The sequence below is a fragment of the Barbus barbus genome (assembly GCF_936440315.1).
Source record: "Barbus barbus genome assembly, chromosome: 11".
NCBI lineage: Eukaryota > Metazoa > Chordata > Actinopteri > Cypriniformes > Cyprinidae > Barbus > Barbus barbus.
In genome coordinates, this window is record NC_136739.1 from 4,913,047 (window position 1) to 4,927,709 (window position 14,663).

Sequence of the window (14,663 nt, forward strand, 5' to 3'; positions counted from 1 at the left end):
GACAGAGAATATTGGGACTGTTTTTGCATGCTAATATCATGTATATATGTGCGTGTTTGCTGCAGGGTAAAGGTCATACAGATAAACACTCCTACAGATACTGACACACTTCACACGTACAGATCCTCTCTCGGACGAGCAAGAGAGGGAGCAAGCTTAGTATCACGTGCAGCTTCACAGCACTTCACAGCGCTTGACAGGTGTTTATAATTGACATGTTTGGCACTATTTTCCAACAGGTGGCAGCTTAGAGGAAAAATATCTCTAACAAGCAAATTAGAAGTTTCCCAACCTTTACTTGGTAAATATTAGTGAGCATTGTTTTTTTGACTAGTGACTGACAGAGGTTAGTGTTGGCATGTTGCTCACATCAAAGTCCTTTACAGTTTGTGTGAACTGGAAGTTGCGACCGGAAGTGAATTGGAAGTTTAAGTGATGTATTTGGAGTAAAATGGAATATTGAATGAGGAAATAAACATGTGACTTGTGAGGCGGATGGGATTTTAGCACACATCTTCATAAAGATTACAACAAAAAGCTAACATTTTAATGTGCACTAATAAAGTTGGGTCAATTTTGACTTCATGTAATCTTAAAGGGTTAGTTCAACCCAAAATGAAAATTCTGTTATTAATTACTCACCCTCATGTCATTGCAAACCCATAAGACCTTCATTTATGTTCAGAACACAAATAAAGATATTTTTGATGAAATCTGAGAGCTTTCTGACCCTCCATAGACCCCAAGGGTACTACCATGATCAAGGCCCAGAAAAATAGTATGGACATCATTAAAATAGTCCATGTGACATCAGTAATTTTTTGAAGCTTTGAGAATACTTTTTGTGCGAGAATTCAGTTCAACAACGTCGTTTGCACCGCACTCCTCTGCTACTTGATCTTTTTATTTTGGTGTGTCAATCTATTAAGTTACTTTGTATAAGAAATTATGATCCGCAGTCAGGAGAACAGTCACCGATGTACTTTTTGTGCGCAAAGAAAATAAAAATAATGACTTTATTCAACAATTTCTTCTCTTCCATGTCAGTCTTTGACATGCATTCATGAAAGTACCATGACGCATGCGTGTGCATTCCTCTGCTAGTAAACAAGGCGCAGCACATCTGGTTTCTACGTCAGAACGCCATCTCCTGCTTACCCTTCTGGGCCATGAAACTTTTCAGTTGCGTTGCTGACTATGGAGTTTGTGTATCCCCAAAAACTTTGTGTTTGCTCACAAAACTTTTGTGTTCTTTTGTAAATGCCAATTGGTGACGGAATTAATATGAGGTGGGAGGAAAAAATATACATTTCAATGCTTATGAGAGCAAACCGTTTTCTCAGGGAATGTAACACTTTTGTGAGAGAACACCGATTTTCAGGGGAGCACAAAACTGTTGCTGTTTTTTCATCACTGCGTCTCATTGGCGCTGTAGATCTAACATTTTTTATCAATACTTCTGGTTATTGAATGAATTGTATATTTAGAATTGACATTTCACTATTCATATGCTATATTTTTCACTGGCCAATAACACTATATTATAGGGACCAATTCTCACTATTAACTAGTTGCTTATTAGCATGCCTATATTTTTTTAACATATTGGCTGTTTATTAGTGCTTATAAAGCACATATTCTGCATGACCATATTCTACATTCCTAATCCTACCCAATACCTAAACTTAGCAACTACCTTAATGATTAATAAGCAGCAAATTAGGAGTTTATTGAGGCAAAGTCATAGTTAATGGTTTGTTAATAGCGAGAATTGGACCTTAAATTAAAGTGTGACCCACTGACGTTTTATTTCAAAATACAGTGAATTTGCCCTGAAGGTATAATCATGCCTGTACCTTTTGGTACAACCTTCCTGTTGGAAATGTGCTAGTGATTACTTAAAATGATGCCTATACAGGCAGCAGCACTATCACCCTAGAAGACCCAACAAAGTGTCAATGGAGAGGGCGCACGGCTTCACAGACAAAACACACAAACCAGAACAGTGTTTCAATATCTCTGTCAGGTCACTATACACACGCTGTCCTTCATATGTGACCTGTTCTGTCTCACACGCCACATGGATGCACTACAGCTCTCTGATGGACATGGCTCATCCACGCTGGTCACTGTCCCAACGAGACATGGTCAACTTTTTCACACTAGCAGAAATCACTAGTTGACATGAGTGACCTAAATATAATTTACACCACCATCTGATCTTACAGTCAGCACAACAGCATTTATGTGTCACTGCACAGGAAAGGTGACATCCTTCTCCTGTCAATCATAATTTTTTACAGCAATATATAAAAGAGATGATGCCTATCATCTGTCAACACAAAATCCCCTTCCTTCTTACTTAGGTGCACTTCTACTAAAACAATAAGAAATAAGAACAGAAATAAGGGGACTCATCAAAGAACAGATATACAAAAAAATAAAAATAATAATAAGGATATAGGAACAGAGACAAAAGCACTTTGATGAGAGAGTCTGAGCTGTTCTTAAGAAAAACTTTGAGCTCCAAAGCATTATATTCAGTCAAGGGACCGAGAAGGGACGAATGTCTCAGTCTTACCTTAAATCGCTTGTCCTGAAGGACCTTCTTAATGGCCACCAGTTCTCCTGAGTCACAGAGCTTGGCCTGATAGACTACACCAAAAGAGCCATTCCCGATGACCTTGGTGTCGGTGTAGCTGACCTCCTGCGGCCGGTCAGGTCCCTGTCCAGGGGTCGCCACCACTGTGGTCACTTTGCTGCCATCTTTATCTCCTGCAGACAGATAAAGAGAGTTGGGAGTTAGAGACTGACTGATCTTACAGTACAAAAAGGCAATCGGAAAACACAACAAGGTCTCAGTAGTACAAGTTCCAGTGCTTTACACCTTGCACGCTAAGTACTAAGGTAGAGAATTATGAACCATTTATTAAAAAAATTAATCTGAATGATTTTCATAACATTCGGTTCCATTAAGAGCTCTTGGATTTTTTAATGTCTAGGAATTTATAGAGTATTTTTTTACGTAAACGTTTGTTTTATGCATTTGGCAGATACTTTTATCCAAAGCACATTGCATTGCATTCAAAGTATAATTGATTTTTATGAGTTCATGCATTCCCTGGGAATTGAACCCATGATCTTGGCATTGAATTACCTGTATTACATTTGAATAGACAGTGAAACGTACCGTATCAGCGCAATGAAAGCATCGAAAACATACACCTCCTGGTAAACAAGTTCTGCTCTACTCTATATTTTCCCTTCTAATAAGCTGTTAATCACTGCGATTGGATCACTCGTTTAAACTGCATCAGTTCAATTCATGAATGAATCATTCACCAAACTTCACCAATGCTCATTCACTTTTAGTATATCGCTATAGAGAGTGATCAAGGTATTCTTCAAGATCTCCTTTTGTATTCCAAAGAAAACTGAAAGTCACACTTCTTTGGAGAGTCAAGGCTGCTTATCTAAATGGCTAACAGGACTGTTCTGTAAATTAGGACCAAACTGGGACAAAACTGGAAAGAAAATCTACCTTGAGCTTATGCATTTCACATTACTTTTCTTGGCAGATGTGTTCTCACCAAAGCGGCATAAAAGAGAGTGCATATTTGGCGTTTGGGAGGATTACTTCAACAGGTGACTTAGGATGAAAGTGATTATATTGCTTACAATGCATCATAGCACGTGAAATATAATCTTCAGCATGATGTTTTCAGAGTGATTATTCTTTCTTTCAGAGCTGTGAGGGGTAATAAACCCAAGAAATTAGTGCAGTGGGCCAAAGCATAATGCCTTTAGTTTATCTTCGTCTAGAACATTAGGAACAGATTTAAAGAAGTTATAAAAAATATTTACTATATGCATTACCTCTTACAATACATCTTGAGCTCCAAGGACTTGGCTGAATATACTATGCAATGGTAAAAATGCAACAACAGATTCTGCTATAAAAAAAAAATTAATTCCTATTATAAAAAATTTATATAAAATGACTATTAAATTTAGGTTCCCAGGACAAAATTAAACATGTGCGTACAGTGATGTATATATGTGATTGAGGGATCTGGTCCAGTATTTGTGACTACTTGGATCAGCTTCTTTGAGTTCCAGTTCAAAGTCCCTGATAACTTTGTTAAAGGTTAACAGCATAGCCTCCAATTGTCTTGTGCCTCTTCAAGCCATAGAAGACCCACACAACAGATTCTCCAACGAGCCTCAAATCAGGCCTGCGGATCAACTGTTTCCCAAATCTGCAGTTAGTGGTTGATTGTGTTGCAGCAGTGTGTTTTTTAAAGAACAGAATCAGGTCTAGTGTGCAGCTCACGCCACATTTCCTCCCTCACCACCTGAGACTCTGACAGCCAATACCAACTGCACTGATATGCCACTAGGGCTGGGCAAAAACATTGATTTTCCGATTAATTTGAATTATAAATATTTTGTAACATTATAAATGCTTTTATTGTCAATGTTAAATTAATGCATGCTTGGTGTATAAAAGTATCAATTTCTTTGGAGAAAAAAAACAACAACCTTACTGACCCCAAACTTTCGAACAGTAGTGCATATGTGTGTGTGTGTGCATCACAACCCTACATTAAATACATACTTATTCAAGTCAACATCAAAATAAACCATTTTACTTCCATGTTGTGATTTAACTCATTATTGATTGACAGGTCAACAGGTTAAGTGGTATGAAGAAGAATCTTTGAGTTTCTGTGTATAGCGATAACCTATAATGGCCAAAATGATTTAGATATGCCTGAAAGTGAAAATAAAGTGAATCCTAAGTGTGTTGCAGTTGTGTAATAATGCAGTTAATATCACATTGCCATGAAATTAACTTAACCGAAATGAATAAATATAAAGGATAGCTTGATTTCGAGTCGAACCAGGAAATCAGTGCCGATACCCAGACCCTTTCTCACCATCTCCATGGCAACTGAGACGTCTCTGAGCCTGAGAGATGTTGTGGCCCACTTGCTAAAGACTCACCCACTCATCTGCACGAATACACAGGCATGCGGAGAGTGTCAAGGGTGACATTCACACACTCCAAAAATAACACCATAAAATAGCCATGAGCGAATGCCAGCGCAAGTGGAAATAAAGATCTGCTGGAATGACTAACATAGAATTAAAGATCTGGAAGTCTGACGATCTTCATTACAATGTGAAACAATTTGCATGTTACCCATTCAACGTTCTGACATGAAGTGTTTGCTAAAGTCGAACGTGATCTCAGACAAACATCTCGTCAAACTGGTTCATGGGGTTTTCCTTTATTCACAACAAGAAACCACCTCAAATATCCATTCCTCTGTTTGAATACAGAGGAAACTAGATTCACTATGCATAACAATGACCAATTCAGTCAGCGCTTTCACACACCAGTACTTGTCACTCCTGTCAAACAGATGATTTCAATTTCTTGCAGTTACCAAAAAGCATCTAGATTGTACTAAGAACTGAGAATCAGTTTATGAGAATGATTTCTGAAGGACCATGTGACACTGAACCCTGGAGTAATGATGCTGAAAATTCAGCTTGGCATCACTAGAATAAACTACATTTTAAAATAGAAAACAGTTATTCTAAATTGTAATAATATATCCCAATATTACTGTTTTTACAGTATTTTTTGTTTAAAGACAGTAGCAAGCATAAGATTTGTTTAAAAACATTTAAAAATAAAAATACATTATTCCAATTTTTGACTGGTATAGAGCATGTATTGGCAAATTAATCCCAGCTAAGTGAGTGTATATATGTATTTTACCAACTGAATGTCTTTTAAATCACAAAAACTATGAGAATATACACACATACACTTTAAAAAAAGTGTAATTTTAACTGTAAAATTTTGTAAAAACACTACGAAAACAAAAACCTGTTAATAGGTTAACAGTAAGTTCCCGTACTATATACAGGGAAAAACTGTAAAAGATCTAATCAGACATTTCATGTAATTTTACAGTAAAATGCTGTTAATTGTAGTTTTTAGAAGAAGAAAAAATCAGTGTATAATTTAGTCAAAAACTGTAAACTGATATTCCCAGAATTCAAAACTCCACATTTGAAAGTATTTTGTTTAAATAATCATGTTTTTTAATAGTTTTTGTTATCAGTTGTGTGTCATGAATCATGAATGACTCCGTGCACCTTCATTATATTAGTATATACTTTTGCTTGTGGCGAAGATACTTGCGATGAGCTTTGATTCTTCATGTGGCTCTTTCACCACCTGCATAGTTATGGTGGTTGTCAGTATATTAAAGGTACAAAACAGATTTTAATAGCAGTGTGTTGTTGTTGAATTTACTGGTTTACATTCAAATTTCCTTGTTTGTAAATTACAGTTTTATACTGTAAATTTTACAGTTTGTTCTGTAAATGTGTTTACAGTTTTTCTGTATGTTTTACAAAATTATTCTGGCAACCACAGCTGCCAAAATTATTTTGTAAAAACTACACTTTTTTTTTTTTTTACAGTGTAGTCTGGTCAAGACTGTAACCAATAAAAAACTTTTTCAGTTGGTCAATCAAACCCAACAGAAAGTTGTAAAAAAAATAATAATTATAATTGTGGTCTGAAATGACACGATCAGCCAAAATCGAGGTTTTTGCTTTGTGTCATCTTATGTCACAATTAAGGCTGGAAATCGAGCAATGTGATTAACTTAAAATAACACACTTCAAAATAAACACAATAAATGAGCACATGTAAATAAGAGTCCATATATTGATTATTCATGTGAAAATGTTCACATGAAATCAACATAGTCTGAATTTTCATATATAGTTGATGAAATAGATCAATATTTCTTCATATACCTCTTCTGGTGACAAATGATACCACCGATGGGTTAAACATCAGTAACTGTAAAGGGATCCGTTCAGCCACTTCTCTCCTGTTTTCCATTGACGTATACTCTTTATCACTCCTGGCTGTGGTGAGGCATGTTTAGATGTTACCTCAGAGGTATGTGATGTTCAGAGCGCTAGAGAAGTGAAACTAATTGACACGCAGAGAGAGCAAGGCCCTATCGAGAGTGAACACACACCCAGAGATTAATTCACACGTGTGCACACCTACCAGATTACAAACACGCAGCAGTCGCGGGCAGGAGTTTAATGTCTGTGAGGAATTGTGGATTATACATATATTTCTGCTTTGCTCTGAGCATCGTGACCCGTGTCTTGACCTGTGCTCACAGAGAGAACCGTTTAGCACTTGTAAGTCAATCTCACTCTGTGTTCAAATACCTTTTTAAGCAGTCTGTTTGATCACTATATGTCCAGCACACCACAATATCTCCAAGTGTTATGAAGAAATCTCTGCTGTACTGGTTTCACTGTGAACTCACAAACATTTAATGGGCAAAACACTGTTGTAAACGTGAAGAGGCTTTGTTTTGTTCATTGTAGAGTAGACCTGCCTTATCAAAGAGTCAGAGATACTTTTATATTTTAATCAAAAAACTAGAAAAGCCAATAAAACAGTTTTTAAAAAGCCAGACAGAGACGGGTTTGTATTAATGATACACAAATTCATGCCAAAAATGTTTGGTACGGAACTTTTGGTTCGTACCTGGTGACAATTAACTACACACACACACAAATCCGTATCACCCTGTGTCAGTTTATTTGGTGGTAATGAGCAGCTGACTGTACATTACCCCTTACATAACTCCTTCAATTGACATGTTTTCAGTGAATTCAGCAGTACTCTGTTGGCCTTTGTCATCACTCATGACCTCACTACCACTGAGCCAATCAGAGCTTAGCATCTCTCACTGAGGGCACTGGCATGTCTGCATCACTCCACTGCAGCTAATGTTTAATCCTGCACTATAAATAAACTCTGATCGGGCAGAGAGCAGAAGACGGTGTCTTGCGTATGGCATGTGGGTGAATTCATGATCATGCGCGTCTTTGTGTCTGTGAATTTACTGTAGGCGAATTCAGCATTACAACAGTGTCTGTGTATTGAGCACACTTATGTGTGAGAGTTCTCCACCTGTTCGCCAGATGACCCACATCTCACTCTCAGGGTGATAAATTTTACTATCAGTCTCATTCACACAGCTAGATTTGTGGGCTACACACTGGTTCTTGCATTCCTAGCTCTGGTTTCCCCAAGTAACCAAAATGTTATGTGTTTTTGTTGTATTTCAGTACCTCTGTCTTTGTATGTCTTTCAGTGGCTTTTGGACGTTGGTGCCTTTAAAACACCTCTTCCACTTAACAGAAGTGAGCTGTTGTGACTAAGCATGTGACTTTTCAGACTTCTGAGTTTCTTTGAACGTTTCAATCAGTCAATGTTGTTCAAAAAGATCCAAGATGTAGTAAGATGTAAGAGACCTGACATTTTGTTTAAAGATTTTTTTCGTTAAGAGCACAGAGAAGGTTGATTGATGTCTTATTTTCAAGATGGATTTTTTTTATTTGGGGAGTCAGCAAAAGTAAATATTTAAGTGAAATGAAGTGACATACGGCCAAGTATGGTGACCCATACTCTGAATTCGTGCTCTGCATTTAACCCATCCAAAGTGCACACACACAGCAGTGAACACACACACCGTGAACACACACCCGGAGCAGTGGGCAGCCATTTATGCTGCGGCACCCGGGGAGCAGTTGGGGGTTCGGTGCCTTGCTCAAGGGCACCTCAGTCGTGGTATTGAGAGTGGAGAGAGCGCTGTACATTCACTCCCCCCACCTACAATTCCTGCCGGCCCAAGACTCGACCTCGCAACCTTTGGATTACGAGTCAGTCTCTCTAACCATTAGGCCACTACTTCCCCAACTTCCTTTATTTATTTTTGATCTGGTGCCTGTAGAATTTATCTAATGTTTCTTTTATTACCTCACCCCTATCACACCAAAAAAAAAAAAAGAAACTACCATAACATTGAAAAAACAACAAAATGTAACAGCAGCCAAAGACATCCATCCATTTGTTGCATATGCAAACAGAACAAGAGTAAAAAAAATAAAAATTGATTGCAGATAGAAAGCAAGATCTAGGACCTTGGTGAACGTGCAAATTAGTTCATGAAGTCACTGGGATTCGAACCCATGACCTGTTTAAACTACAGGAACAAAACTGCTCCGTTGCATAAAGTTAAACTTTTCCCATGATGACACCCTGCCACTCAAATCACTGAAAATCTGCAACAATCTTTGAAAATCAATGACTTCCTCTACTTTGCTGCTACAGAGCACTGTATGTGTTGAAGGCCCCTTTATGGCTCTGGTCTGATGTGAAATTTTTGGTTGATGTTTAACAGAAAGCTGGCGTCTAACCGCAGGGCAATGACACACAGAGAAGCAGCAGGATACAGGACAAACGCACACAAATGCACGCAAAACTTTGATCTGTACCAGCTCACTACTGCCATGCTCCAGCGTGTGCATGACAAGCATCTGTATGAACCACACGCACACTATTCAAACTTCTGGCCACCATGTCTGTCCAGACACCGGCAGATTATTCCTGAACTGTAATCTTTCTGTCTCTTTCTTTCTTATTAGATAAAACCCACACACACTACACAATTCAAATTGGTTGTCTCAGCTAGCAAGGTCATCCAACGGTCACATATCAACACGTGAGAAAAGACAAAGACACATAAGAATGAGACCGGAAACTGCAGCGGTTCAGGGAAGAGGTCCAGGACACTCCACTACCTCCCCGAGCCAAAATCACCATAAAGTACATAAAGCAAAACAGCAAAACCCACAATCATAGCTAAAGGGGAGAAAAATTATTACAGTGTATGTAAGAGTCTCTAATTCCCTATTTGGTTCTAGAAGTCTAAAGCAACCACTACCGTTAATTTAACCAAAGTTTGTTTGTTAACCCAAAAATTCTAAACTAAAATTAACTTAAAATCACTAGCAGATACTTTATCCAAAGCTGGTTCTGTTGAATGCAAGGTACAAATTCTACTTGTTCTCTGAGAATCGAACCCATAACCTTGCTGTTGCTACCACTATTATCTACTATTTGAGCTACAGGAATATGCTACCATCTAATCAGCCGCAACACAAGGATGCGCCATTCTACGTGTATTTACGTTTTGATTTGACCAAAAAAAAAGCATATCCTTGTGTTGTGGCTGATACAGGAGAGTGTACGCAGTTTGCGTTTGGTGGATAATCTCTAAAATGACGCTCAGGTGTTCCGACGACGAACGCAGCATTTACGGGTTTTACAGCATTTACATTGCTTCAAGGCATGATAAACTAAACAGTAGCAATCACCTTTTTATCCCTGCTGAATTGTGTATTAATGTGCAAACGCATGTGTGTGTGTATAAATCAGCTCTAAGATAGGAGAAACATGTCAGAATGGAAATGATCAGGTAAGTGGAATGCAGACTCTGCTCTTTAATAACACACCGATAAAGTAACACACTCCGGTACCTCCAACATAAGTCGCGCAAATCGAGACCTACTTTTTAGATGTGAAGCTAAAAGCAACTCAAATAGTAGCTAAACTCCAGTCAAGCTCCTGAAAAAGCAGAGTTTGAATAAAAGCTACTAATAAAAAGCAGCTAACTACACTGAAGCTATGTAAGCAAGCGATATCTTTAGAAGTACATAACTATCAGATGAATCAGATGATATAATTTATTTTTGCAATTAGCGCAGCATTTATCTGGCACAAAAACTGAGGATCTCAGTTAGCGTGGTGAAATGATGAATGATATAAGTGATTCAATTTAGAGCACTGTTTGCAAAGGAAACAATGACATCTACGATGCTTAATGTTGCAAAATCACAACACAGTCCAGAATGTAAGGAGATTAATGTTATAGGCCAATGCAGGCAGTCATAGGTAATGTGTATTGTGACGATAGGCCAACATTTAAATTGTAACTCTGAATAAATTCCATATTGTGAGCATCACTATCACATTGTTACTGTCATAGAACAATTCATTAAGCCCAAAGTATACTCAGTTTTTTACATATACAATTAGTGTGCTGTAAATTTCGTCATCAGCATAATACAAGCATACTGGTTTTTCTAATCGCACATGCTCAGGTCAGGTCACACGTGCATCAAATTTTTCATAATTAATCTAAACTGTGGCAACACTGACCCTGTCTGCTGATTCAATTAAAAAAAAGAAACAGTAGACGGAAAAACTACCGAAAGTCAGCGATACCACATTGAAAAGCACATGTGAGGGTCTTCAGAAATACTCGCAGATCTAGATTAAAAGACATTAACCAATTGTAATTTCTGCGAAGAAAAAGAGCAAACACTGACACTATCTAATTTGCGTACACTAAACATTTGCGTCAAAACTGAAGTACACTTTGGGCTTCATGGCTGCTTTAGCATCAGATATTGCCTTTGTGTATTTAACTCATTATTAAAAATGTAGCATTTGGAAGAATAAACAAACAAGCATGATTTGGTTTTGGAGCTAAATTTAATGGCGGCTTGATTTTTGGTGAACTATCAGTTTAAACTCGCCAAACCAAGGATAAAAGTTGTCACAATAAGTGATTTTGCAAAATATCATATATTATTTATCATATTTACATTTAGCCATTTAGCAGATGCTTTTATCCAAAGCGACTTACAAATGAAGACAACGGAAGCAATCAAAACCAACAAAAACGTGCAATAACAAGTCTCAGTTAGCTTAACGTAGTACACGTAGCAGGGTTTTTAAATTATATAATAAATAAAAAGGAAACCGATATAGAAAATATATAATAGAAAAAGAATAGAGCAAGCTAGTGTTAGAGGCCTTTTTTGTTTTTGTTAATTGTATAATAAATAAAAAGAAAAGGAATAGATAGAATAGAAAAATAGAGAAGCTGGCGTTTTTTTTTTTTTTTTTTTTTAAGAAAACCGTAGTAAATGAAAAGCGTGCAAGTCTTTTTTTTTTTTAAAGAATACAATTAGAATAGAGATTGCTAGAGTTAGGTCAAATAAAGATGGAAGAGATGCGTTTTTAGCCGATTCTTGAAGATGGCTAAGGATTCATATAGAATTGATTTAAAAACCATATAGTAGATATATTTGAGAAGTAAAAATTTTTAAATACAAGTGAAACGTACAATCACTGTTAAAAAATTATCTATTCCTTGTTTTTCCATTAATCTTTTTATGTCTGTCCAGTGTTTCATAAGAGAAAAATGTATCCAACCTCCTACACAGTCTTTTTTCATTTTACAAAGGAAATTGCAGAGATCTCAAAATGGGTACCGAGGTTTTCAAGTCATTCAGGGAATTGTGGGTGGGGAAAGTGAGAGAGAAAGAGAAAATGTGTGGAATGTACTGGCCCATAATTTGGGTTGCTGCAGAAAATCTTAGAATCTGGAAATGCAGATTTTATCAACTGGTCCATCTCAGTGAGACAAAACGTCCTACCCTCCATTTTAACATGGCTCTTCATATACCCAACAGAATTAGGCCAATGAGAGGAGACAGCTCGGCTAAACATGAAGATGTTCCTATGACCCCATGCCAAATGTTAAGAGTTATGGTGTGTACAGAGATAAAGGCTAAACAGACAACATACAAGTCCGCAAGTGTCAAGCACTTTCAAATGCTTCCCGTGTAGCTACTCAGACCAAGTAGACAATAACTGAAGTGCCACTTCTCCCACAACTTTGATTTCAGTGTCAAGAACTACAACCAGTTGCAGAATAAGCCAAAGGTCTGATGTGAGGTTAGCAAAATGTAAATCAATAACCTGCTTCTCTATACTGAGGCATGTAACACTGCTATAAACTGAATGTTATTGACTTTCGACAGGCCAATCAATGCAATAATTAGGTTTCGAAATGCAACAGATGTTTCTCTATGATTTCATTCCTCTGAAGCACACACAGTTTATTGACATTTGGGAAACACATTCTGTGATAAGACTGAAACATCAATGATAAGAACATCAATGATGAGAAAAAAAAAATAAAAAAAATCTCACTTCTCTTTAACCAGAAATCTATGATCCAAGTCAGATCATTTCCTGACGTCACTTTTTATCTCTAGGCAGCAGTAGGAGCCGTTTCATCTTCTTATGTACATGACAGTCAACATTACTGAAATCCTGGACTTGTGCAAAGACTTTATCTTCCCAGAAAATTCAATGACATCTCCCTGGTGTACTAACTTGCTCTCAGTGCATTCAACTCTTCCAATTCTGTTCCATCACCAGCCATTCATGCGTGACATACATTAGTGTCATCTCCGACGATAAACAGCCTCGCTGGGATCAAACCCACACTACACACTTATTGCAGACCCTAAACCTAAACTGGACGTGCTTTAGCCACATTTTTACCAAAGAAACGTATTGTTTAAACTGACAGTTCTTACAAAAAGGAACATTCTGTCATCATTTACTGTCCCTCATGTCATTCTAACCCTGTATTATTTTCTTTTTTCCACGAAAAACAAAACTGGACATGTTCACTACCATTCAAAAGTTTAGGTTTAGTAAGTGTGTTTAATGCTTTTGTCAAGTCACACCAAGGTTGCGTTTAGCCTATGATAAAAATACAGCAAAACAGTAATAGTATGAAGTACTATTACAACAACTGCTTTCTATACTAATACATCTTAAAATGTAATTTATTCCTGTGATGCAAAGCTGAATTTTCAGCATCATTACTCCAGTCTCCATTGTCACATGATCCTTCAGAAATCATGAACTTGTTTTTCTATCACTTGCATAGACCTAAATACAAAAAGCTACAATTTCAAGTTTGAATGGCATTTTAAAATATTCTTCATAATAAAAAATCTGTGTGGAAAGAGAACGGGTGTGGGGAATAATCAATATAGAGTACATACTGTACATGTACAGCTTAGTCAGCCACACCCTGGAGCTGCTTATGGCTCCCTCTTCCCATTTTTCTTCTCAGCTCCCATCCCCCAACTCTCTCTGAACTCACGTATAGGAAAGCGGTGAGGGGCCCCTGGATGAAGATTTCGCCTGAAAAGGCTGTGATCCTAAGCAGGTGGCTTAAACTTTGGTTAAAAGTGCACATTGCTGGAGTAAAGATGAAACTACAGCTACTGTATTTACACTAAAAAATCCTGGGTTATTTATTTTAACCCAAATACGGGGTTGAGCCTTTTGGGTCATTTTTTTAGTGTTTGGGTAGTTTTTGTGTTACCCAGCCCCTGGGTCAAATGTAACAACCCAATGTTTGAGTAGTTTTTTAGTGTTACTCAGATCCTGGGTCAGACGTAACCCAGCGGTTGGGTTATTTATCGCTGGGATTTTGCGTCGTCTTCTGGAGAGAGCAGTTCTAAGCGCCAGCGAATTGATGCATTTCTTCGGTAAATACAGGTTTGTGTACATTTTATTTTATTGATAAAATCGTTACTGTGCTGTATTTGTGTTATGAATTTCTTTATGAATTTATTTACTGATAAAACGGATAACATCAGAAATACAATATCAAATGTATATTCTACTGCGTCTAGTATTTCAGCTTCATTCATCGCACCCAAAGAAAAACTGCAGTGCTTTACAACTATAAGACAGGAAGTGCTAAATAAACTTAGTGCATCTAAACCAACAACATGTTTATTAGACCCTGTACCTACTAAATTACTGAAAGAGTTGTTACCTGTAGCAGAAGAACCGCTTCTCAATATTATTAACTCAT

At 37.3% G+C, this 14,663-nt stretch overlaps 1 protein-coding gene across 3 annotated transcripts in view; it reads right to left on the reverse strand.

The window, feature by feature from the left end:
- Positions 1-14,663, reverse strand: part of LOC306876752 (glycogen synthase kinase-3 beta) — a 52,684-nt gene that overhangs the window by 25,128 nt on the left and 12,893 nt on the right. For all 3 annotated transcript variants that reach the window (XM_079428146.1, XM_079428148.1, XM_079428147.1), the window contains exon 2: positions 2,582-2,775. In XM_079428146.1, the coding sequence (XP_079284272.1) occupies positions 2,582-2,775 (194 nt within the window). The remainder of the gene's footprint in view (positions 1-2,581; positions 2,776-14,663) is intronic.